Source organism: Ranitomeya variabilis, chromosome 3 (genome assembly GCF_051348905.1).
Source record: "Ranitomeya variabilis isolate aRanVar5 chromosome 3, aRanVar5.hap1, whole genome shotgun sequence".
Lineage (NCBI taxonomy): Eukaryota > Metazoa > Chordata > Amphibia > Anura > Dendrobatidae > Ranitomeya > Ranitomeya variabilis.
The window spans coordinates 775,650,238-775,676,947 of NC_135234.1; the positions used below are offsets into that span (position 1 = coordinate 775,650,238).

The 26,710-nt window shown below is 49.9% G+C and overlaps 1 protein-coding gene across 1 annotated transcript in view; it reads right to left on the bottom strand.

Annotated features, from left to right (window-relative positions):
- The window catches only part of LOC143817843 (uncharacterized), an 81,374-nt gene that overhangs the window by 8,400 nt on the left and 46,264 nt on the right, over positions 1–26,710 (bottom strand). The window contains exons 10-18 of the mRNA XM_077299306.1: positions 17,098–17,177; positions 15,941–16,064; positions 15,666–15,833; positions 15,461–15,584; positions 15,248–15,342; positions 14,199–14,280; positions 14,020–14,082; positions 4,698–5,695; positions 3,623–3,746 (exon numbers count right to left, since the gene is read on the bottom strand). Of these exons, the coding sequence (XP_077155421.1) occupies positions 3,623–3,746; positions 4,698–5,695; positions 14,020–14,082; positions 14,199–14,280; positions 15,248–15,342; positions 15,461–15,584; positions 15,666–15,833; positions 15,941–16,064; positions 17,098–17,177 (1,858 nt within the window). The remainder of the gene's footprint in view (positions 1–3,622; positions 3,747–4,697; positions 5,696–14,019; positions 14,083–14,198; positions 14,281–15,247; positions 15,343–15,460; positions 15,585–15,665; positions 15,834–15,940; positions 16,065–17,097; positions 17,178–26,710) is intronic.

Here is a 26,710-nt window from a genome sequence, read left to right on the forward strand (position 1 = left end):
AGTTTGAAAAGTAATTAAGAAATGGCAGTTACCAGGAACAGTGGAGGGCAAGATAAGGTCTGGAAGACCAAGCAAAATCTCAGTGAGAGCTTCTGATAGGATTGCTAAACTCAATTCAGAATCCCCACTTGACTGCAAAAGATCTTTAGAAAGATTGACCAGTCTCTGGAGTTGTGGTACATTGTTCTTCTGTTCAGAGACACCTGCACAAATATGGCCTTCATGTAAGGGTCATCAGAAGAGAACCTCTAAGACCCCTTTCATACATCAATTTTTTGCCGTCAGTCACAATCCGTTGGCTCGACGGATCCGTCGCAGATTATGAAAAACTGATGCGACTGATGCTTTGTTTTTTCGACGGATCCGACTAGCGGATCTGCCGGAAAAACAGATACGTCTCATCAGTTTTTTTATCCGTTTCTTCAGTGTTTTCATCCGTTTTAAGATGGATCCGTTTTTTTAAAAACGCCCAATGGGAGGTTCCCAAACGTTATTGGCTACTGAAAACCTACATATAGTGTTTCTACACCCCATCTTTGACAGGTTGTAGAGCAAGTGGCAAAAATGGATGGTGTGATTGTGAACATTGTGAAGGTCTATGTGGATTTTACTTTTGAGGCGAATCGTTTGGAAGTGACTGTTATTGAAAAGGAGGGAGAAAGACAGCGCATCATGCGTCTGCGCCGTTTTTGGATTCACCCAATCACTGCACTGAGAATGACACATGGGGTGTATTCTATGTTATATATGGAGTTGAGAGGAAACCCCGAGAAGTTTTTTAACCATGTTCGGATAAAAGTGGAAAACTTTGGGGGCTGGCTAATTGGATCCTAAGTAAATCGGAGCATGCTCAGTAAAAAAAAAAAACGGAATCCGTCATTTGACGGATCCGGCGCCCATAGGCTTCCATTTGAGCAAACGACGTATGGCGATGGATCCATCGCTGTCCGATTTTTCGACGTACACAAAAAACGTTACTTTGTTGTCTCCGGCCGCCGGACAAACAATTTTTGACGGATCCGGCGAACGACGGATGAAACGTGAGGCCATCTATTACAATCCGTCGCTAATACAATTCGAGGAGAAAAAAAAACAGATCTGGTGGCATCAGTCGCTGGATTCGTTTTTTTTTCAAAATTCGATGGATTGCGACTGATAGCAAAAAACTGATGTGTGAAAGGGGCCTAATGCGTACTCACCATGAAATTCAGCGGCAGAAGTATGCAAAAGAACATCTAGAGAACACCTGGTGCATTTTTGGGAACAAGTCCTGTGGAGAAAAAAGGGCACCTATCCAGGGTTGAAGTGACTTTGGGGGTCCTATACATTGGAAACCCCCCAAAAGTGATACTACCATTTTAAAAACAGCACCCCTCCCTGACATATTGAATACTTCTGTCAGGTAGTTTATTATCCCTTCAGGTGCTTTTCAGGAATTAATGCAAAGTGGCATAAGAGGAGTGAAAATGTGCATTTTTACCACCAAAATGTCAGTAACTTCTGAACAGGCCGCTGTAGCTGGCAGACTCTAAGGCCGCGAACTGCCAAGGCAAGTATCAGGACCACACAACCATGATCTCAGGGTGCCGATGGGGTTAAGTAGGAAGCCCTCACACTCTGTTAACCATTTATATGATGTAGTCACTAATGACAGCAGCATCTAAGGGGTTAAACAGATATGAACGGTGCCAACACTGATCGTGGCTAATGCAGCAAGTTGTCACCTATAGTGTCCAGCCGACAGCTGCTGGATTGTCACCTGTATGAGGATGATAGTCTCTTAAATCTCAGGTCTGTAAAAAGACGTATTGGCGGTCATTAAGGGGTTATGCATAGGGATGGAACATTCATGCTTTGGGGTTGTGCTACAGCCAATTGCATGGGGAAAGTTTTTTGGTTAAAGGGAAGAATGGATCTAATGAGATTTCAACAAATTCTTGATGCAAACATAACACAATCTGTAAAAAAGCTGAAGGTGAGAAGAGGATGGCTGCTACAAATGGATAATGATCGTAGGACACACATCACAATCCACAATAGACTACCTCAAAAGGCGCAAGATGAAGGTTTTACAATGGCCCTCACAGTCCCCTGATCTGAACATCATTGACAATCTGTGGCGAGATCTCAAAATATTAGAGGATGGAAGACGCCCCAGGAATCTGACACAACTGGAGGAATTCTCCAAAGAAGAATGGAGGAAAATCCCTCACACAAGAAATTAAAGACTCTTGTCTAACTGTAAAAATTGTTTACAGGCTGTGATGCTTGCAAAAGGTACTAACCATGCTGGGTGCCCAAACTTTTGCATCAGTCCATTTTCCTTTTTGTAATTTTTAAAATGTGATTATTTTTTTTGTTGGCCGAAAAAAAAAAAAAAAGTTCACAATAACAGTAATTTTGACCAGTGGTGCCCAAACTTTTACATTCCACTGTATATACTGATTATAGAATAGATGTGTATTTGTGGAATTCACGTTTATAATTCCCGGCAGTGCAGATGAGTTTGTAGATGTAAAACATGTCAGCAATCACCCAAAGAACGACAAAAATGACACAATCATAGGGAACAAAAATTATTGTTCTCGGCAGCACATCTCCTAGTGTTACCAGATGTGCTGCTGATAACATGATAAGTATGGAGACAGAAGGATCTTAGTAATTGTTCTGTCCTCATCAGTCTCTATGAAGAGGCTGAGAAACAAGCACAGAAAGACTTTAATATAGTCATTTGACACTCAATTAACGGTCTGAAATGTTTTCTTGGGACATACCAGACTCCATTACCGATTGGTTTCACATATTAGCTTAATGTTTATGTCAAATGTTTGCATTGTTTTTAATACTTTAGTACTTTTACAAAATAAAAGTTCCTTTTAACTGAAAAAATAGTCCATCTAGTGCCATACATTACCTTTTATGGCCATAGTATTTGTATTTTTTAATTATTTTTTGGGGAGGGTGGGTTCGAGAATATAGGTAAAAAATAGAGAATAGAGGGGAAAAAAAGGCCAAGCCCGCCATCATTTTCTGTTTTCTTTGAGTCGGTGCGTATCCGTACATCACATTCCATCTACGATAGCAGTGGTCTGTAGCCAACGCTCGTTAGAGGAAGTAGCGCCTCCTACCTGCAGGCATCCGCGACTCTTCAGGCCAGCCTGCCATGGCGTCACATGTGGGTCACGCTTACAACCAAAGGCCAGCTAATCAAAAGAAGAATCGCGAGCGCCAACAGGTAAGAGGCGCTACTTCCTCTAACGAGCAGGGGCCACAAACCACTTTTGTTGTGGCTGATGAAATGGGACGTGTGAATTGATCAGCAACAACTCTACATTTAAGGCGCCTTTCAGACATCAGTTTTTTGCCGTCAAAGATCGATGGATCTGTCGAAGATTGTGAAAAACTGATGCGATGGATTCGTTTTTTCAACGGATCCGACTAGTGGATCTGGCTAATCGGATCCTAAATAAATAAGAGCATGCTCAGTTAAAAAAAAGCAATCCATTGCAGGATTCCGTCATTTGATGGATCTGGCACCCATAGGCTTCCATTCGAGCAAACGACGGATGGCGACGGATCTGTCGCTGTCCGATTTTTCTACGTACACAAAAAAAAATGTTACTTTGTCCGTTGTCTCTGGCCGCCAGACAGTTTTCGACAGATCCTGCGAACGACGGATGAAATGTGAGGCCATTAGTTGCTATCAGTTGCCGGATTCGTTGTTTTCCAAATTCGACAGATTGCGACTGATAGCAAAAAACTGATGCGTGACAGGGGCCAAAAGTCATTCACTATGTGGATTAAATTACACATTATTACAGTTGCAGTAATACCATATATACCTTTTTTATTTTTTAACATTTTTTTGCAAAATGAAAGCACTTATGATGGAAAATAATGTATTTTTATAATAAAGTTTATACCAAACCATTATTCTATATCAGGAATAAAAAAAAGGCAGACAATTGATATCACTAGCATGGGCTATTAAGGCATACAGCCATTGAAGGCCTGGGGGACTATAACCACCTAAATTTTGTGTGGTTGCTATTGACCTAGGATGTGAACAACATTGTGGTGTTGTCGTGTGCTCGCTCTGACCACTGCTGTATAGTACAAATAGTACAACGCCCATCCCAGGGCTCAGCAGTACCACTGCAAACAAACTTCAGCTGCTGTCCTTGAACGGAACACAAGTGGTTAAATAAACGCAGTGATATTTTATAAACAGTGAATAAAAATTCTGAATGAGCATGAAAACGGCTTCTCCCCTGTGTGGATTCTCTGATATCTAAAATGTGTTCGACTTGTAAGAGATTTTCCACATTCATGTTTTCACTCCTAAGTGAATACTTAGGTGATCAACAACTTTTGATCTACAGGGTTTTCCCCTTTCCCAGAATCTGAACGTGAACATTGTTTCTCTGCTGTGTGAGTTCTTGGATCTGTGACCAGATCTGATTTCAAAGTAAAATATTTGCCACAATCAGAGCATGAATACTGCTTCTCCCACCTGCGATTTCTTTGATGTCTAATAAAACTCGTTTTATTGGTAAAATATTTCTCACATTCTAAGCATAAAAATTAATTCTGCCCTATTACTTCTCTGATATCTAAAATGCGTTTGGGTTGTAAGACATTTTCCAAATTTATTTCTCCCTACTGAGCAGTTACATGATCAACAAGTTTTAATCTACAGGGTTTTCCTCTTTCCCAGAATCTGAGTGGGAATATGGTTTCTCTCCTGTGTGAGTTCTCTTATGCGTGACAAAATCTGATTTCAAAGCAAAACATTTGCCACATTCAGAGCATGAAAATGGCTTCTCCCCTCTGTGATTTTTTCTCTGATGTCTAATAACACTTGTTTTATTGGTAAAATATTTTCCACATTCTGAACATGGAAATGGCTGCTGACCTGTGTGAGTTTTTTGATGTATAACTAGATCTGATTTCAGGGTAAAACATTTCCCACATTCTGAGCATAAAAATGGCTTCTCCCCTGTGTGGTTTCTCTTATGTCTAATATAACCATTTTTATGAGAAAAACATTTCCCACATTCTGAACATGAATATGGCTTCTCCCCTGTGTGAATTCTTCGATGTTCCAAAAGTCCTGAGCTTTGGCTAAAACATTTCCCACATTCTGAGCATAAAAATGGCTTCTCCCCTGTGTGAATTCTCAGATGGTCAACAAGAGCCGAGTACTGGATAAAACTTTTGCCACATTCAGGACATGAAAAAGGCTTCTCTCCTGTGTGAAGTCGCCGATGTCTTCCAACGGAATCTTTATGCATAAAGTGTTTCCCACATTCAGGACATGAATATGGCTTCTCCCCTGTGTGACTTCTTTGGTGTACAGTAAGAGACCTTTTCTGGCTAAAACATTTTCCACATTCCAAACATGAAAATGGCTTCTCCCCTGTATGAATTCTTAAATGATCAACCAAATAGGATATACGGGTGAAACTTTTTCCACATTCTGAGCATGAAAACCGCGTCTCTCCTGTGTGATATCTTAAATGATTAACAAAATTTGATTTATGGGTAAAACATTTCCCACATTCTAAGCATGAAAATGGGCCTTCATCTTTGGACTCCTTTTGACATTGTTTTCCATGTTTAGAACTTTTATTGCTGATCCGTGATTGATTATATTCATAAAAGGTTGGACTCTCATCACTAATCTTGTCGGTACCTGGAAAAAGAAATAACATTTTGCCCAAACTAAATATTTTCAGTATTTTATTTCTTTATTCCATAAAAATAAGTCTATATAATGAGCAAGATGTAAAAGAGTAGTTAACAAATCACCATAGAATTACTTTTGTTTCAAACTAATAAAAATTACCAAAAACATTGATTAAACCAGTAGTGTCAATTATGGAGCCCCAAGTTCTTAAAAATTGGCGACTCGCTGATAATCACTTATTTCCCCAATTATTGGCCTGTCTAAACAGGTCGCCAATCACCCAATAAACAAGCAGAACGCTCATTCATATGGTGTAATTATTTTAAAATTTGCTTTATCCCCTTCTCGACTTTGGACACATCCATACATCTTCGTCGGGAAGGACTTCCCTTCCTTGGAAGTATGGATGTGTCATGGCAATTTTGAGTGCACAGGAGCGGTACGTGCGCGATCGCCACCTGGTGTTCAGAGAACATAACAGCTAACACTCAGCACTCATTCCCAGGAGTGGTGCCCGCACCGCTCCCGGCAGTTTAACCCCCTAAATGGTGCAATCGATATCAACAGCAGCATTTAGAAGCAGGGAGTGTGAGGGGGGGCTCTCTCTCACCTCCAATCGGAGCCCCCAAAACGTCATCACGAGGGCCCTATCGTTGCCATGGTGACCCGAGGTCGTCAAGACAAGATCCGGGTCACCAGGCACTAGCAAGATAGATTATGCACTGCACATGGTCTAACTAAGAAGCTTGTGTCAGTGAGGCACTGACAATTATAAAGCATAGCAATGTTTTGTAAACAACGATCAGAGCCATGAAAGTGAAAGTCCCTAAAAGGGACTAAAGTAAAAAAAAAAATGGTAAAAATATTAACAAAATTTTTTAAAAAGGGCCAAAAAACAATGCTTTTTCATCATACCAAACAAAAAGTGGAATAAAACGTGTTCAAAAAGACGAATGTTAATTATAATAGTATCGCTGAACACTTCATATTGTCCTACAGAAAACAAGCCACCATACAGCTGTCAACGGAAAAATTAAAAAGCTATAGCTCTCAGAATAAAGCAGTGCAAAAATATCTTTTGTATAAAAGTTTTTATTGTGTAAAAGTGCCAATGCATAGAAAGGTCAATATAAATGTAGCATCGCTGTAATCGTACTGACCCGAAGAATAAAGCTGCCTTATCAATTTTACAACACATGGAACAGCATAAACGCTCCCCCCCCCCCCCCCCCCAAAAGAAAATATATATACACTCACTGGCCACTTTATTAGGTACACCTGTCCAACTTCTTGTTAACACTTAATTTCTAATCAGCCAATCACATGGCGGCAACTCAGTGCATTTAGGCATGTAGACATGGTCAAGACAATCTCCTGCAGTTCAAACCGAGCATCAGTATGGGGAAGAAAGGTGATTTGAGTGCCTTTGAACGTGGCATGGTTGTTGGTGCCAGAAGGGCTGGTCTGAGTATTTCAGAAACTGCTGATCTACTGGGATTTTCACGCACAACCATCTCTAGGGTTTACAGAGAATGGTCCGAAAAAGAAAAAAAATCCAGTGAGCGGCAGTTCTGTGGGCGGAAATGGCTTGTTGATGCCAGAGGTCAGAGGAGAATGGGCAGACTGGTTCGAGCTGATAGAAAGGCAACAGTGACTCAAATCGCCACCCGTTACAACCAAGGTAGGCCTAAGAGCATCTCTGAACGCACAGTGCGTCGAACTTTGAGGCAGATGGGCTACAGCAGCAGAAGACCACACCGGGTACCACTCCTTTCAGCTAAGAACAGGAAACTGAGGCTACAATTTGTACAAGCTCATCGAAATTGGACAGTAGAAGATTGGAAAAACGTTGCTTGGTCTGATGAGTCTCGATTTCTGCTGCGACATTCGGATGGTAGGGTCAGAATTTGGCGTAAACAACATGAAAGCATGGATCCATCCTGCCTTGTATGGAGCATCTTTGGGATGTGCAGCCGACAAATCTGCGGCAACTGTGTGATGCCATCATGTCAATATGGACCAAAATCTCTGAGGAATGCTTCCAGCACCTTGTTGAATTTATGCCACGAAGAATTGAGGCAGTTCTGAAGGCAAAAGGGGGTCCAACCCGTTACTAGCATGGTGTACCTAATAAAGTGGCCGGTGAGTGAGTGTGTATATATATATATATATATATATATATATATATATATATATATATATATATATATATATATATATATATATATATATATATATATATATATATATATATATATATATAGATGAAAAAAGAGGCAGCACTCCATTAGTTCAGTGAAAAAAATGTGGAAGGTTTAATCGACCCACATAGCCGGGCGACGTTTCAGCTCAAACTGAGCCTTTATCAAACTAATGGAGTGCTGCCTCTTTTTTCATCTCTATACACTTGGAGTAATCATTGGACTGGTTGCCTGGGGCCTTGCACCCGAAGATAAGTAACAAACATTAAGTGCTGTTCCTTTTTTTTTCTTCTAATATATATATATATATATTCTTGAATTGCTGGGCTTTGTTCATCCTGCCATTCAAAAATTGGAATAGGAAGTGACCAAAAATGGTACCAATAAAAACAACAACTCGTCCTGCAAAAAACAAGCCCTCACATGACTGTCGGCAGAAATATGGAAAAAATTATTGCTCCCAAAATATGGTGATGCAAAAGCTATTTGCAATAAAACGCATCTTACTGTGTGACAGCTGCCAAACATAAAAACCCGGTATAAATCTGGTATTGCTGTAAAGCACTGACCCGAAGAATAAAGTCGTCTAATCACTTACACCACACGAGGAATGGCGCAAAAAATAAATAAAACCATTTCTTTACCTGCTGTTGATTTGTTCACCCTGCCTTCCAAAGATCGAACGGCTAACAACATTTTTGTGGGGAAAAAAAATAATTAATTTTTATGTTGTAAAATTCTCTGAAACACCTGTGGATTCATGGTGCTCACCACAAGTCTACATAAATTCCTTGACGAGTCTAGTTTCCAAAATGGGGTCACTTGTGGGTGGTTTCCACTGTTTAGATACATCAGGGTCTCTCCTAACACCACATGGTGTCCGCTAATGATTCCAGCCAATTTTGCGCTCCAAAAGTCAAACGGCGCTAATTCCCTTCCGAGCCCTGCTAGTTTTCCTCCACATATGGGGCTAAAGGAACATTTTTGTGGGAAAAAGTAAAATTTTAATGTTTTCCTTCCACGTAGCTTTAGAAGCACCTGAAGGGTTAATAAACTTCTTGAATGTGGTTTTGAGCACTTTGAGTAGTACAGTTTTTAGAATGGGGTCACTTTTGGACATTTTCTATCAAATAATTGGGCATTTCTGTCAAAGTCACTTCAACTGTGAGGTGGTCCCTAAAAAATTGGTTTGGCAAATTTTGTTGGAAAAATGAGAAATTGCTGATCAAATTTTAACCCTTTTAACTTCCTAGCAGAAAAAAAATTATGCTTCGAAAACTGTGGGAAAATAGCAAAATAGCCATGTGGGAAATGTGATTTATTAAGTATTTTGTGTGACATCACTCTCTGGTTTAAGGGCATAAAAATTAAAAGTTTGAAAATTGCAAAATGTTCAAAATTTTTGCCATATTTCCGATGTTTTCACAAATAAACACAAGTCATATTGATCAAAATATACCACTACCATGAAGTACAATATGTCACGAAAAATCAATTCCCAGAATCAGTGGAATCTGATGAAGCATTTCAGAGTTATTACCATAAAGTGACACTGGTCAGAATTGAAAATTTGGCCTGGTCATGAAGGTGAAAAGTGAGAATTAAAATGCTCATTCTCGGCAGCACATTTTCCGGTGTAAAGAAGACGTGCTGCCGAGAACAATTATATTTTATATGAGCACACAATAACTATCATTTTGTGGGCATGAAAGTGTAGTCGGCCTGTCTAAACGACTGGTGATCAGCTAAGCCGATTGCTTAACGGCCATGTTTGGCCAGTAGATACAATCTAGGCTTTGGGTTTTGCTTTTTTTAAATCCTATTCACAAAATGAAAAAAAATCTTTCCCAATTATGCGGATTTTCATTGCGGTTTTCATCCTATACAATGCTCAGTAAATGGAGCAGGGAGAAATCTGCAGCCAAATCCACAAGGAAATCTGCATGTGTTGGGGATTTTGTTGCGGATTTCTAACCAAATCAGCAGCAGAAATGTTCCGCAAAGTGTGAACTTAGCCTTAGAAAAACTCTGTGAAAAACAAAGCCATAGGCTGTGCCGAGCACTCGTGCCAAACAGCGGTGATTTCAAGAGTTTAAAAGACGTTGTGTGCACGTAGTCTAAGGCCGTGTTCACACAGAGTTTTACTAAACCACAGGTTTTTCAAGGCGAAACTGCTTCGGGAAATGCTCCTTTTTGGGGAGGTCTTCTTTCAAAGACCTTCTTTCTTCGATGATCCGCTTAAGAAAAAAGCGTACTTTCTTTTTTCCACTGGGCGAAAGTCTTTATGTTCAAGCTGATAAACAGGGGCCCAAGCAATGACTCCAATCTAAGATATCTTTGTTCATGAAAATCCATATGACTAAAGCTCGTTTTCATGATAAACTCAAAAAAGGGTCTTTGAAAGCGAGTCCTACCCTTCCCATGCTCAATCAACACCACACTTCTGCTTACAGAGAATCCTTCAGCACGATCTACCTCCCCAAACATTTACATGGTCATGTAGCTCTCTGAAAGATCATGTCATGCACACATTGCTCCTTGACTGAAAAATAATATACACAATTATGCTTAAGTGCTATGGGGGTGCCGAAGCACTTCTCAAGCCTCTGCTTCCCTAGCTCTATTCCCTGCCCAGCCCCATCTACATGCTGCCCTAGACTTAGGAAAAAAGCAGAGGCTTACAATTCCCACGTTGGTCTGTGAGATTAGATTCTCCTCCTCGGTGTTGATCACTTCTGAGTTTAGATCATCTGCAAACACTGAAATTCTAGAGCGCGGGTCACGAAAAATAAACTAGTTTCTTACTTAAAAACAAACAATCCTCACGCTTGTGGTTAGTTAACTGTGCACAGAATCCGTCCTGTGCACGGCTGTATTCACACCTACACCATACCCAAGCACCAAAACCTGCGGCTATGCTGGGACTGGTGGTGAATATTCTGCGTGCCACTGCCCATTGTTCCAGGAATTAACACATCCAGTCATACGGAGCTGTTCTCAGGCAAGATGTTTTCCAAGGGGTGCTAATGGCCACCTACAACCTTATCTAGTAGCCACCATCCTCCGCTCGCTGCCGTGTATCCCTCTCCTTTAACCTCTTTTTTTATGTTCTGGCACTTGGCAGCTTCAGCTGGGGCGATTTCACTACAAGACGACACATCATTCTGCTGACGCGCTCCTGTGGTGATAATTCTTTACGTCGATTTCGTCGAGCTTCTCATAATCCTCTCCTAGACATCTACAAGTACAACCCCTGGCAAAAATTATGGAATCACCGGCCTTGGAGGATGTTCATTCAGTTGTTTAACCCCTTTACCCCCAAGGGTGGTTTGCACGTTAATGACGCCTTACGCAGGCGTGTACTATGGAGGACAGAGAATGAACTTCAATCCAATATTGCAGCCAGCATGCAGCCAGCGGGTAAGGAAAGGGTGAATCAAACACTCAAAAACCCCGCCCCTATGGCTGAAAATTGTTCCCTCCAAATTCAGGTGACAGAGTCCCTTTAAGTTTCCGGTCTTGACGCTTTGATATCTTCCTTGGTCTACCAGTATGTTTACCTTTAACAACCTTCCCATGTTGTTTGTATTTGGTCCAGATTTTAGACACAGCTGACTGAACAACCAACATTTTTTGCAACATTGCGTGATGATTTACCCTCTTTTAAGAGTTTGATAATCCCCTCATTTGTTTCAATTGACAGCTCTTGAAATGACTTTAGTTTTGTGCCATGTCTGTGATCTGCTTTTTTCTACAAAATTAAACAACTGAATGAACATCCTCAAAGGCCGGTGATTCCATAATTTTTGCCAGGGGTTGTATAAGGGTCCAAATACATGGTGCATATTTTTTTTTTCACCTCCAGGAACCATGGGGCTTTGGATAGATATATATATATACTAGATGTTGGCCCGATTCTATCGCATTGGGTATTCTATAATATGCATGTCCACGTACTATATTGCCCAGCTACATAGTATAATGATCCATACAGTTATGGCCCCATATAATGCTCCGAGCAGTTATGGCTCCATAGATGCCCCATATAATGCTCCATGCAGTTATGGCCCCATAGATGCCCCATATAATGCTCCATGCAGTTATGGCCCCATAGATGCCCCATATAATGCTCCATGTAGTTCTTTATAGCCCCATAGACGCTCCATACAGCATTGTGCCACATGTAATGCTGCTGCAATAAAAAAAGAAAAAATCACATACTCGCCTCTCGTCGTTGCTCCTCAGCGTCCCGTCTCTCCGCACTGACTGTTCAGGCAGAGGGCGGCGCGCACACTAATACGTCATCGCGCCCTCTGACCTGCACAGTCACAGCAAGAGGACGGGAAGACGGAGGGGCGCCCGGCGGATGGAACGCGGACAGGTGAATGTGAAATACCCACCTGCTCCTGACGCTGTCCCTGCCTGTCCCATGGTACCGCAGCTTCTTCGCGCAGGGCCTGTGGTGACGCCGCGGTCACATGACTGTGACGTCATGGCAGGTCCTTGTCGCACACCAAACTTAGCACCGAAACCTGCTGCTTGCATGGACCGGTCACCGGAGCATCGGAAAGGCGGCGGAAGGGGAGTATATAATGACTTGTTATTTTTTTTTTTATTATTTTTAACATTAGATCCTTTTACTATTGACGCTGCATAGGCAGCCTCAATAGTAAATACTTGGTCACACGGGGTTAATAGCGGCGGTAACGGAGTGAGTTACCCGCGGCATAACGCGGTCCGTTACCGCTGGCATTAACCCTGTGTGAGCGGTGACTGCGGGGAGTATGGAGCGGGCACTGACTGCAGGGGAGTAGGGAGGGACTAATCGGACTGTGCCCATCACTGATTGGTCGCGGCAGCCATGACAGGCAGCTGGCGAGACCAATCAGCGAATGAATAACCGTGACGGAAGTTGCCGACAGAAAGACGGAAGTACCCCTTAGACAATATATATATATATATATATATATATATATATATATATATATATATATATATATACACACATACATACATATATATTTCTTTTTTTCCCCCCTTGACATTTTTTTGTGTTTTTCTAACTCACAACCTGGAATTATTTTTGGGGGGAGGTTTTGCATCAGATCATGTAAAGAACATGTCTACAACTGTGAACATTTGTTTCTCTTTTTATTGTGAAGCAAACAACAAACAGGACAAAATAACTGAAAATTTCACTGTGCGTAACTATTCACCCCCATAAGGTCAGTACTTTGTAAAGCCTCTTTGTGCAGCAATTACAACTGCAGGTTGCTTTGAGGTTTCCACATTTTGCCACTTGATACCTCTACAGACCTGTCCATGGACCCCGATACCTCTACAGACCGGTCCATGGACCCCGATACCTATACAGACCGGTCCATGGACCCCGATACCTATACAGACTGGTCCATGGACCCCGATACCTCTACAGACCGGTCCATGGACCCCGATACCTCTACAGACCGGTCCATGAACCCCCGATACCTCTACAGACCCATCCATGGACCCCCGATACCTCTACAGACCAGTCCATGGACCCCCGATACCTCTACAGACCAGTCCATGGACCCCAGTTACCTCTACAGACCGGTCCATGGACCCCAGTTACCTCTACAGACCGGTCCATGGACCCCGATACCGCTACAGACCTGTCCATGGACCCCGATACCTCTACAGATCGGTCCATGGACCCCGATACCTCTACAGACCTGTCCATGGACCCCCAATACCTCTACAGACCGGTCCATGGACCCCGATACCGCTACAGACCTGTCCATGGACCCCGATACCTCTACAGACCGGTCCATGGACCCCCAATACCTCTACAGACCTGTCCATGGACCCCCAATACCTCTACAGACCTGTCCATGGACCCCCAATACCTCTACAGACCGGTCCATGGACTCACGATACCTTTACACATTGGACCATGGAGCCAACAACCTAAAAGACAAGTCTACATAGCCCAATACTGCTTAGACACTGGTAGATAGAGGTTTGAGTACCACAGCTTGGAAACCTGAGCTGTATAATTTTGTGCCGGTAACAGTATAATAAATATTTTTTTGTATTTAACAACTATTTCTCTTAACTTCGTAGTAAAACAACAAAATGAAATAAACTGACCCAACTCACTGAACACGGAATTCAGGATAAGATCAGCCGGTTTCTCTGCCATAGACATCTGATCTGTAGGAAAACCAGCAGAACGAAGAAGAACGATCCCATAAATGCATTATTGTCACTTATTATTATAGCGCCATTTACTCCATGGCGCTTTACATGGATCTATGAAAGGCTCTTACCATTCGTAGATTCTGATCCAGGTTCCTCTAATCCATCTGTCGTTCCATCAGGAGATTCCGGAACGGTCACAATATTAAAGACCTAAGAGAAAAAATAAGAAATTCTCGTTTATTTAATATTCAGGATTAGGTCAAAATTCCCCAGGAGTCAACAATCAATCTATGCTAAAAAGAAGAGGAATCTCGTCATGTGGGGATCAGACGGGATCAAGAACCAAACAAACATCTTATACACCATCATAAGAGTTTTGCACCATGAAATGATCTTTTACAGAACAGAAAAAAAAAAACATTTCAGGAAGTCGCCGACACAGATTTTCCCTAATCAAAGACTTAGAAAATGTTTTGATACTGGAATATGGAAGGTTAATAATCCTATATTACACCGCCACTCACTGCGCTTTTTTCCTGCATTGTTATCAGCTCCGGCCATCCGATGTTTGGGAAAGGTCAGAATTGGAGCGAAACGTCGTCAGGGTTTTGGATCGCTGAACAATAAGCAGAACAACTATACTTTGTAATTTGAAAGATGAGTTCTTTTCACCACGACAATCTGTTTTGGTCAAAACACCGCAGCACCTTCTCCGACTTTATGACATTGTGAATGTTCTTTTAAACATATGGATTTGTCATGGAGATTTCAGCATTCCTTCAGAGAGGAGATTACAATTACTGAATATGGATGATGGATCCCTACTGCTGACGTGCAGCGCTCCGGCTCCTCTGTACCGGGAATTACTGAGATCAATGATCATCACTTGGCTCTTACAATGCACGACATTATTCTGATCGCCTTGGCAGCAGCTGATTGGCATTGTGCTGATTTCTCTAACTACAAGGCACAACTCAACATTTACCCTCACTGATTATCAATGGTCAAGTGGATCCAAACTGGGGAAATTTATCACCATCTCTTAAACCAGAAACTATTTGTAGCCACTACTGACCCCAGCCAACACGGCGTCTACACTCCACTGCTGCTGGAGGTTAGTAGAAAACGTCATTACATCGATATATAGAGGATTTCCTGAAACCTCGGCTCCATCTACCTGATAATCTAGGACGTTTGGCTTCTCCTCTGGACTATCCTGGGAATATAGAGGACTGGGACTTCTCTCTGGTGGATTTCTCGGACTGGACCCATCTATAGGAAATATATAAAGTGACTGAATACATCGTCTACATGTGATGATCAGATGATGGGGAGTCTAGGTGACCTCAGACCCGGCCTCTCCTCTATAATCAGTACGGTCTCCTCTTACCTGGAGATGTGAGGGGCTGGTGATTCTCCATCATGACGTCCTTGTATAGATCCTTGTGTCCTTCTATATACTCCCACTCCTCCATAGAGAAATAGATAGTGACATCCTGACACCTTATAGGAACCTGACACACAATGATCCGTCATTAGCAGACCCCTCCCCCGGCGTTATTATATAATGTCCCAGCATTCCCAGCAGCGCTCACCTCCCCGCTCAGCAGCTCAGTGATCCTGTGGGTCAGCTCTAGGATCTTCTGCTCATGTATCAGTGGATGAGGTGGAGGCTCGGTGATGTCACTCGGGGTCCTGCTCCGCCCTCCTGACACACGGGGGGTCACACACTCCCCAGACGACGTCTTCACCACTGTGTGATCCTGTGTATGAGGAGACGCCGATCACTACATCTATTCTAAGGATCCTTCACCTTTCCCGTCATTTCCCTGGTTTATTCCTAGAGATCAGAGTGATGTGAAGATCTCACCTCTCCAGTGATCCAGTAGATTATCTCCAGGGTGAGGTCTAAAATCTGAGCAGCCATGTGGCTTTTGTCCTGCTCCATCCTCAGAGGGTCATTGATGGGAAGAACCATCGTCCGCCAAAGAAATCTTTAACCTTGAAAGTCATGAACCTGAGGAACTAGAGAAAAACAAGAAGTGAATGGAAAATTCTATATGGAAGAACATGAAGAACGATTAGAGACAAGTGCAAATGAATTCTACTCGAATGCAAAAATAAGTCTGCTTTTTTGCCAACATGGACTTTTGTAAAATTTGCTTTGTACAGATTTAGCAAAATTTTTGCTAAACCATAGACGACCAGCAAAATTGTTAAAAATAAAAGCTTATATTCAGCTCACTGCTCACCGTCCGGTTCTCAGGGCCTCTTTTTTCTGCCGTCGTAGCTACGAAGTTTTCACTTGCGGCCGTGAGCAGGTTAGAGTTTACTGTGAGTCACTAGTCCACAACATCCCAAAGTGTGACGTCCAGCGACCACCAAGGCCCAGAAGCACCAACCTTAGAGTGAACGGGCCGGGAGATGCGGACTGTGACTGGGGAAGGATGAGGCGGCTCTGAGGACCCAACGGCAAAGGGGCTAGACAAGCGAGTATTAGTGGTTGTGTTTTCACATCTTACACTTATGCTCTGGGGTCTCTCCAGAATAACTGTACCACAAATCAACTTTCACAGGAAAATCTTTGCGATTTGGCAAATTTGACTTTTGGTAGATCCGCTCATCACTACGATGTTTCGGTTACTCACCTGTCCAGGCTCCAGCGCCGGGCTTTACTCCACCATGTTCCGCTCCAGACGAGTTCCTGATTATTGGCTCAGCTGTTCCAGATTGCTATCCTGCAACCATCTACTATTACCAAGCTCAGTCCTGCTACTTCTAGTGTCACACCTTCACCTCAGGCACCTGTAGGTGAACTCTTCTCTGCGTTCCTGCTGCGCCTACAACTCTGCAGTGTCTAGTTACCTAATAACAAACTTGTTTCAGTTACTCTGGTGCCGCCGCATCTTCTACTCTGCAGCCTGCGCATTTGGGGCTGCTACATCTGGAGCTTCCTACATATCCACTTCTGGTTCTCCACCTGCCTCCGCTGTATCATCATTCCCGGTCTGCGCTGCTCACACTGACCCACGACTTAGAGAATCCACCTCTCCCATTAGTTTGGTTACTCTGTACCAGTTAATCCACCTCCTCCGCAGGTCCCTCCACTACTCAGAGAATTCAATTCATACCAGATAACCATCAACATCATCCCCCCATGATCTGATACCTCCCCACACACGATCATAAGATCTCCCTCTTTGCTCTCCTCACATGAACATCTACAGGGTTTCTCCCATGCTTCCCTTTCAGGATCTCACTCGTCTTGTCAGACTTTCTCCCAACTTTATTATTATAGCGCCATTCCATGACGCTTTACATGTGAGGAGGGGTATACATAATAAAAACAAGTACAGTACAATACAAGTCACAATGGTCCAGGAGGAGAGAGGACCCTGCCCGCGAAGGCTCACAATCTAAAAGGGTTAGGTGAGAATACAGTAGGTGAGGATAGAGCTGGTCATGCAACGGTTTGGTCGATCGGCGGTTACTGCAGGTTGTAGGCTTTTCGGAAGAGGTGGGTCTTCAGGTTCTTTTTGAAGGTTTCGATGGTGGGCGAGAGTCTGATGTGTTGGGGTAGAGGGTTCCAGAGTAGGGGTGATACGCGAGAGAAATCTTGTAAACGATTGTGTGAAGAGGAGATAAGAGGGGAGTAGAGAAGGAGATCTTGTGAGGATCGGAGGTTGCGTGTAGGTAAGTACCGGGAGACGAGGTCACAGATGTATGGAGGAGACAGGTTGTGGATGGCTTTGTATGTCATGGTTAGGGTTTTGAACAGGAGTCTTTGGGCAATGGGGAGCCAGTGAAGGGATTGACAGAGGGGAGAGGCCAGAGAATAGCGGGGGGACAGGTGGATTAGTCGGGCAGCAGAGTTTAGAACAGATTGGAGGGGTGTGAGAGTGTTAGAGGGGAGGCCACAGAGCAGGAGGTTACAGTAGTCAAGGCAGGAGATGAGGGCATGGACTAGGGTTTTTGCAGATTCTTGGTTGAGGAATGTACGGATCCGTGAAATATTTTTGAGTTGAAGTCGGCAGGAAGTGGAAAGGGCTTGGATATGAGATTTGAAGGAGAGATCAGTGTCAAAGAAAACCCTGAGGCAGCGAGCTTGTGGGACTGGGGAGAGTTAACTTTAATGGATAGGTCCGTTGGGGGGAAAAGATGATGAATTCTGTTTTGTCCATGTTAAGTTTTAGAAATCTAGCGGAGAAGAAGGATGAAATAGTGGACAGACATTGAGGGATTCTGGTTAGTAGGGAGGTGATATCTGGTCCAGAGATGTAGATCTGTGTGTCATCAGCATAGAGGTGATACTGAAAGCCATGAGATTCTATGAGCTGTCCCAGGCCGTAGGTGTAAATGGAGAAGAGCAGGGGCCCTAGGACTGAACCTTGCGGGACTCCGACAGATAGGGGGCGAGGTGAGGAGGTGGTGTGTGAGTGGGAGACGCTGAATGTCCGGTCTGTTAGGTATGATGAGATCCAGGATAGGGCCAAGTCTGTGATGCCAAGGGATGAGAGGGTCTGTAATAATAGGGAATGGTCCACTGTGTCAAAGGCAGCCGACAGGTCCAGGAGGAGGACAGGGTAGTCGCTTGCTCTTGGCGGTTAATAGGTCATTGGTGACCTTAGTTAGGGCAGTTTCAGTGGAATGGTGTGACCGGAAGCCAGATTGTAAGCGGTCAAAGAGGGAGCAAGAAGAGAGATGGGAGGACAGTTCAAGGTAGACGTGTTGTTCCAGTAGTTTTGAGGCATAGGGGAGAAGTGATATAGGGCGATAGCTAGATACAGAGGATGTGTCAAGGTTTTTTGAGGATAGGTGTGATGGAGGCATGTTTAAAGCTTGAGGGGAAAACACCTTCAAAAGGTGACCTGACATCTCTCCTCTTCAGAAAAGCTGACAACCACCAGACGCAGCTTCTGCCTCTCCCCTGCCGGCTCTACCCTTCCGTGGTAGATTGTCAGCCCCTGTGTGGCGGCTGTCGCTCTCCTGGATGTCTGACACAGCTCATGGTTAGTGCAATTGTTTCTTATCTCGTATATGTGTCGGGCATTGATGTAAGAAGTGGATCACCAGAATCTCTGAGACCATGGTCCGTCCACGCTCCTTCTACACCCCTGGACCGCGGTCCGTCCACGCTCCTTCTACACCCCCTGGACCGCGGTCCGTCCACGCTCCTTCTACACCCCCTGGACCGCGGTCCGTCCTCGCTCCTTCTACACCCCCTGGACCGCTGCCCGTCCACGCTCCTTCTACACCCCCTGGACCGCGGTCCGTCCACGCTCCTTCTACACCCCCTGGACCGCAGTCCGTCCACGCTCCTTCTACACCCCCTGGACCGCGGTCCGTCCACGCTCCTTCTACACCCCCTGGACCGCGGTCCGTCCACGCTCCTTCTACACCCCCTGAACCGCGGTCCGTCCACGCTCCTTCTACACCCCCTGGACCGCGGTCCGTCCACGCTCCTTCTTCACCCCCCCCTGGACCACGGTCCGTCCACGCTCCTTCTACACCCCCTGGACCGCAGTCCGTCCTCGCTCCTTCTACACCCCCTGGACCGCGGTCCGTCCACGCTCCTTCTACACCCCCTGGACCACGGTCCGTCCACGCTCCTTCTACACCCCCTGGACCACGGTCCGTCCACGCTCCTTCTACACCCAATGGACCGCGGTCCGTCCACGCTCCTTCTTCACCCCCCCCTGGACCACGGTCCGTCCACGCTCCTTCTACACCCCCTGGACCGCGGTCCGTCCACGCTCCTTCTACACCCCCTGGACCGCGGTCCGTCCACGCTCCTTCTACACCCCCTGGACCGCAGTCCGTCCACGCTCCTTCTACACCCCCTGGACCGCGGTCCGTCCACGCTCCTTCTACACCCCCTGGACCGCGGTCCGTCCACGCTCCTTCTACACCCCCTGAACCGCGGTCCGTCCACGCTCCTTCTACACCCCCTGGACCGCGGTCCGTCCACGCTCCTTCTTCACCCCCCCCTGGACCACGGTCCGTCCACGCTCCTTCTACACCCCCTGGACCGCAGTCCGTCCACGCTCCTTCTACACCCCCTGGACCGCAGTCCGTCCTCGCTCCTTCTACACCCCCTGGACCGCGGTCCGTCCACGCTCCTTCTACACCCCCTGAACCGCGGTCCGTCCACGCTCCTTCTACACCCCCTGGACCGCGGTCCGTCCACGCTCCTTCTTCACCCCCCCCTGGACCACGGTCCGTCCACGCTCCTTCTACACCCCCTGGACCGCAGTCCGTCCTCGCTCCTTCTACACCCCCTGGACCGCGGTCCGTCCATGCTCCTTCTACACCCCCTGGACCGCGGTCCGTCCACGCTCCTTCTACACCCCCTGGACCGCGGTCCGTCCACGCTCCTTCTACAGCCCCTGGACCGCGGTCCGTCCACGCTCCTTCTACACCCCCTGGACCGCGGTCCGTCCACGCTCCTTCTACACCCCCTGGACCGCGGTCCGTCCACGCTCCTTCTACACCCCCTGAACCGCGGTCCGTCCACGCTCCTTCTACACCCCCTGGACCGCGGTCCGTCCACGCTCCTTCTTCACCCCCCCCTGGACCGCGGTCCGTCCACGCTCCTTCTACACCCCCTGGACCGCAGTCCGTCCTCGCTCCTTCTACACCCCCTGGACCGCGGTCCGTCCACGCTCCTTCTACACCCCCTGAACCGCGGTCCGTCCACGCTCCTTCTACACCCCCTGGACCGCAGTCCGTCCACGCTCCTTCTTCACCCCCCCCTGGACCACGGTCCGTCCACGCTCCTTCTACACCCCCTGGACCGCAGTCCGTCCTCGCTCCTTCTACACCCCCTGGACCGCGGTCCGTCCACGCTCCTTCTACACCCCCTGGACCGCGGTCCGTCCACGCTCCTTCTACACCCTCTGTACCGCGGTCCGTCCACGCTCCTTCTACACCCCCTGGACCGCGGTCCGTCCACGCTCCTTCTACACCCCCTGGACCGCGGTCCGTCCACGCTCCTTCTACACCCCCTGGACCGCGGTCCGTCCACGCTCCTTCTACACCCTCTGTACCGCGGTCCGTCCACGCTCCTTCTACACCCCCTGGACCGCGGTCCGTCCACGCTCCTTCTACACCCTCTGTACCGCGGTCCGTCCACGCTCCTTCTACACCCCCTGGACCGCGGTCCGTCCACGCTCCTTCTTCACCCCCCCCTGGACCACGGTCCGTCCACGCTCCTTCTACACCCCCTGGACCGCAGTCCGTCCTCGCTCCTTCTACACCCCCTGGACCGCGGTCCGTCCATGCTCCTTCTACACCCCCTGGACCGCGGTCCGTCCACGCTCCTTCTACACCCCCTGGACCGCGGTCCGTCCACGCTCCTTCTACAGCCCCTGGACCGCGGTCCGTCCACGCTCCTTCTACACCCCCTGGACCGCGGTCCGTCCACGCTCCTTCTACACCCCCTGGACCGCGGTCCGTCCACGCTCCTTCTACACCCCCCCCTGGACCACGGTCCGTCCACGCTCCTTCTACACCCCCTGGACCGCAGTCCGTCCTCGCTCCTTCTACACCCCCTGGACCGCGGTCCGTCCATGCTCCTTCTACACCCCCTGGACCGCGGTCCGTCCACGCTCCTTCTACACCCCCTGGACCGCGGTCCGTCCACGCTCCTTCTACACCCCCTGGACCGCGGTCCGTCCACGCTCCTTCTACACCCCCTGGACCGCGGTCCGTCCACGCTCCTTCTACACCCCCTGAACCGCGGTCCGTCCACGCTCCTTCTACACCCCCTGGACCGCGGTCCGTCCACGCTCCTTCTTCACCCCCCCCTGGACCGCGGTCCGTCCACGCTCCTTCTACACCCCCTGGACCGCAGTCCGTCCTCGCTCCTTCTACACCCCCTGGACCGCGGTCCGTCCACGCTCCTTCTACACCCCCTGAACCGCGGTCCGTCCACGCTCCTTCTACACCCCCTGGACCGCAGTCCGTCCACGCTCCTTCTTCACCCCCCCCTGGACCACGGTCTGTCCACGCTCCTTCTACACCCCCTGGACCGCAGTCCGTCCTCGCTCCTTCTACACCCCCTGGACCGCGGTCCGTCCACGCTCCTTCTACACCCCCTGGACCGCGGTCCGTCCACGCTCCTTCTACACCCTCTGTACCGCGGTCCGTCCACGCTCCTTCTACACCCCCTGGACCGCGGTCCGTCCACGCTCCTTCTACACCCCCTGGACCGCGGTCCGTCCACGCTCCTTCTACACCCCCTGGACCGCGGTCCGTCCACGCTCCTTCTACACCCCCTGGACCACAGTCCGTCCACCCTCCTTCTACACCCCCTGGACCGCGGTCCGTCCACCCTCCTTCTACACCCCCTGGACCGCGGTCCGTCCACGCTCCTTCTACACCCCCTGGACCGCGGTCCGTCCACGCTCCTTCTACACCCCCTGGACCGCGGTCCGTCCACGCTCCTTCTACACCCTCTGTACCGCGGTCCGTCCACGCTCCTTCTACACCCCCTGGACCGCGGTCCGTCCACGCTCCTTCTACACCCCCTGGACCACGGTCCGTCCTCGCTCCTTCTACACCCCCTGGACCGCGGTCCGTCCACGCTCCTTCTACACCCTCTGTACCGCGGTCCGTCCACCCTCCTTCTACACCCCCTGGACCGCGGTCCGTCCACGCTCCTTCTACACCCCCTGGACCGCGGTCCGTCCACGCTCCTTCTACACCCCCTGGACCGCGGTCCGTCCACGCTCCTTCTACACCCCCTGGACCGCGGTCCGTCCACGCTCCTTCTACACCCCCTGAACCGCGGTCCGTCCACGCTCCTTCTACACCCCCTGGACCGCGGTCCGTCCACGCTCCTTCTTCACCCCCCCCTGGACCGCGGTCCGTCCACGCTCCTTCTACACCCCCTGGACCGCAGTCCGTCCTCGCTCCTTCTACACCCCCTGGACCGCGGTCCGTCCACGCTCCTTCTACACCCCCTGAACCGCGGTCCGTCCACGCTCCTTCTACACCCCCTGGACCGCAGTCCGTCCACGCTCCTTCTTCACCCCCCCCTGGACCACGGTCCGTCCACGCTCCTTCTACACCCCCTGGACCGCAGTCCGTCCTCGCTCCTTCTACACCCCCTGGACCGCGGTCCGTCCACGCTCCTTCTACACCCCCTGGACCGCGGTCCGTCCACGCTCCTTCTACACCCTCTGTACCGCGGTCCGTCCACGCTCCTTCTACACCCCCTGGACCGCGGTCCGTCCACGCTCCTTCTACACCCCCTGGACCGCGGTCCGTCCACGCTCCTTCTACACCCCCTGGACCGCGGTCCGTCCACGCTCCTTCTACACCCCCTGGACCACAGTCCGTCCACCCTCCTTCTACACCCCCTGGACCGCGGTCCGTCCACCCTCCTTCTACACCCCCTGGACCGCGGTCCGTCCACGCTCCTTCTACACCCCCTGGACCGCGGTCCGTCCACGCTCCTTCTACACCCCCTGGACCGCGGTCCGTCCACGCTCCTTCTACACCCCCTGGACCGCGGTCCGTCCACGCTCCTTCTACACCCTCTGTACCGCGGTCCGTCCACCCTCCTTCTACACCCCCTGGACCGCGGTCCGTCCACCCTCCTTCTACACCCCCTGGACCGCGGTCCGTCCACGCTCCTTCTACACCCCCTGGACCGCGGTCCGTCCACGCTCCTTCTACACCCCCTGGACCGCGGTCCGTCCTCGCTCCTTCTACACCCCCTGGACCGCGGTCCGTCCACGCTCCTTCTACACCCCCTGGACCGCGGTCCGTCCTCGCTCCTTCTACACCCCCTGGACCGCGGTCCGTCCACGCTCCTTCTACACCCCCTGGACCGCGGTCCGTCCACGCTCCTTCTACACCCCCTGGACCGCGGTCCGTCCACGCTCCTTCTACACCCCCTGGACCACGGTCCGTCCTCGCTCCTTCTACACCCCCTGGACCACGGTCCGTCCACGCTCCTTCTACACCCTCTGTACCGCGGTCCGTCCACGCTCCTTCTACACCCCCTGGACCACAGTCCGTCCACGCTCCTTCTACACCCCCTGGAAAGCACAACGGGCCTCCATAGAATGACAGAGCGTCACACATATATACATATATATTATACACATTATACACACATGACATATATACACATCTACAGTATATTACACACATCCCAGACATACATATAGTACACACTGCCATCTATATATTATATACACACGACATATACACATATGATATGTACATTACACGCAGCCCTCCGCCCTCTCCGCTCAGTGCTCGGCAGCTCCATAGCGCCAGCAGCAGAGGAGCAGAGCGCATGTCAGGACTGACCCCGCCCTCTCCGGACTGTGAGAGAAAAGACGCACAAATACCGCAGCTGCGGTCACTGAGCTTTCACCTAACTCCGGGGGAAGTTTCCTGGTTTTGTGATGAGATTTGTCGCCTCCATTCTCCTCAGTCCTGGAGCAGCATTTCCTGTCCCCTGTAAACTACAACTCCCAGCATCCCTTGCGGCTCCTCTCCTCCCAGTGTGTGATACAGCGGGTTCCCTCCCTCCCTCCGTGCAGCAGCCAGTCACCGCCGCGCTGGCAGAGGCCGGACTGTGTTGGCTGAGCTCTGAGTCCTGGCATGTGTGACGTCATGAGTCACGTGTCTGGCAGGCGCTTTTAGGCTAGTGCGTACTGAATGTGTGTCTGCACCACCGGGACCCCGCCCACAGGAAGAGCGTCTGCACCGGGACCCCGCCCACAGGAAGAGAGTCTGCACCACCGGGACCCCGCCCACAGGAAGAGAGTCTGCACCGGGACCCCGCCCACAGGAAGAGAGTCTGCACCACCGGGACTCCGCCCACAGGAAGAGCGTCTGCACCGGGACCCCGCCCACAGGAAGAGAGTCTGCACCACCGGTACCCCGCCCACAGGAAGAGCGTCTGCACCGGGACCCCGCCCACAGGAAGAGAGTCTGCACCACCGGGACCCCGCCCACAGGAAGAGAGTCTGCACCGGGACCCCGCCCACAGGAAGAGAGTCTGCACCGGGACCCCGCCCACAGGAAGAGAGTCTGCACCGGGACCCCGCCCACAGGAAGAGAGTCTGCACCGGGACCCCGCCCACAGGAAGAGAGTCTGCATCGGGACCCCGCCCACAGGAAGAGTCTGCACCGGGGCCCCGCCCACAGGAAGAGAGTCTGCACCGGGACCCCGCCCACAGGAAGAGAGTCTGCACCGGGACCCCGCCCACAGGAAGAGAGTCTGCACCGGGACCCCGCCCACAGGAAGAGCGTCTGCACCGGGACCCCGCCCACAGGAAGAGAGTCTGCACCACCGGGACCCCGCCCACAGGAAGAGCGTCTGCACCGGGACCCCGCCCACAGGAAGAGAGTCTGCACCACCGGGACCCCGCCCACAGGAAGAGCGTCTGCACCGGGACCCCGCCCACAGGAAGAGAGTCTGCACCACCGGGACCCCGCCCACAGGAAGAGAGTCTGCACCGGGACCCCGCCCACAGGAAGAGAGTCTGCACCGGGACCCCGCCCACAGGAAGAGAGTCTGCACCGGGACCCCGCCCACAGGAAGAGAGTCTGCACTGGGACCCCGCCCACAGGAAGAGAGTCTGCATCGGGACCCCGCCCACAGGAAGAGTCTGCACCGGGGCCCCGCCCACAGGAAGAGAGTCTGCACCGGGACCCCGCCCACAGGAAGAGAGTCTGCACCACCGGGACCCCGCCCACAGGAAGAGAGTCTGCACCGGGACCCCGCCCACAGGAAGAGAGTCTGCACCGGGACCCCGCCCACAGGAAGAGAGTCTGCACCACCGGGACCCCGCCCACAGGAACAGAGTCTGCACCGGGACCCCGCCCACAGGAAGAGAGTCTGCACCACCGGGACCCCGCCCACAGGAACAGAGTCTGCACCACCGGGACCCCGCCCACAGGAAGAGAGTCTGCACCACCGGGACCCCGCCCACAGGAAGAGAGTCTGCACCGGGACCCCGCCCACAGGAAGAGAGTCTGCATCGGGACCCCGCCCACAGGAAGAGTCTGCACCGGGGCCCCGCACACAGGAAGAGAGTCTGCATCGGGACCCCGCCCACAGGAAGAGAGTCTGCACCACCGGGACCCCGCCCACAGGAAGAGAGTCTGCACCGGGACCCCGCCCACAGGAAGAGAGTCTGCATCGGGACCCCGCCCACAGGAAGAGTCTGCACCGGGGCCCCGCACACAGGAAGAGAGTCTGCACCACCGGGACCCCGCCCACAGGAAGAGAGTCTGCACCACCGGGACCCCGCCCACAGGAAGAGAGTCTGCACCACCGGGACCCCACCCACAGGAAGAGAGTCTGCACCGGGACCCCGCCCACAGGAAGAGAGTCTGCACCGGGACCCCGCCCACAGGAAGAGAGTCTGCATCGGGACCCCGCCCACAGGAAGAGAGTCTGCATCGGGACCCCGCCCACAGGAAGAGAGTCTGAACCACCGGGACCCCGCCCACAGGAAGAGAGTCTGCACCACCGGGACCCCGCCCACAGGAAGAGAGTCTGCACCACCGGGACCCCGCCCACAGGAAGAGAGTCTGCACCGGGACCCCGCCCACAGGAAGAGAGTCTGCACCGGGACCCCGCCCACAGGAAGAGAGTCTGCACCGGGACCCC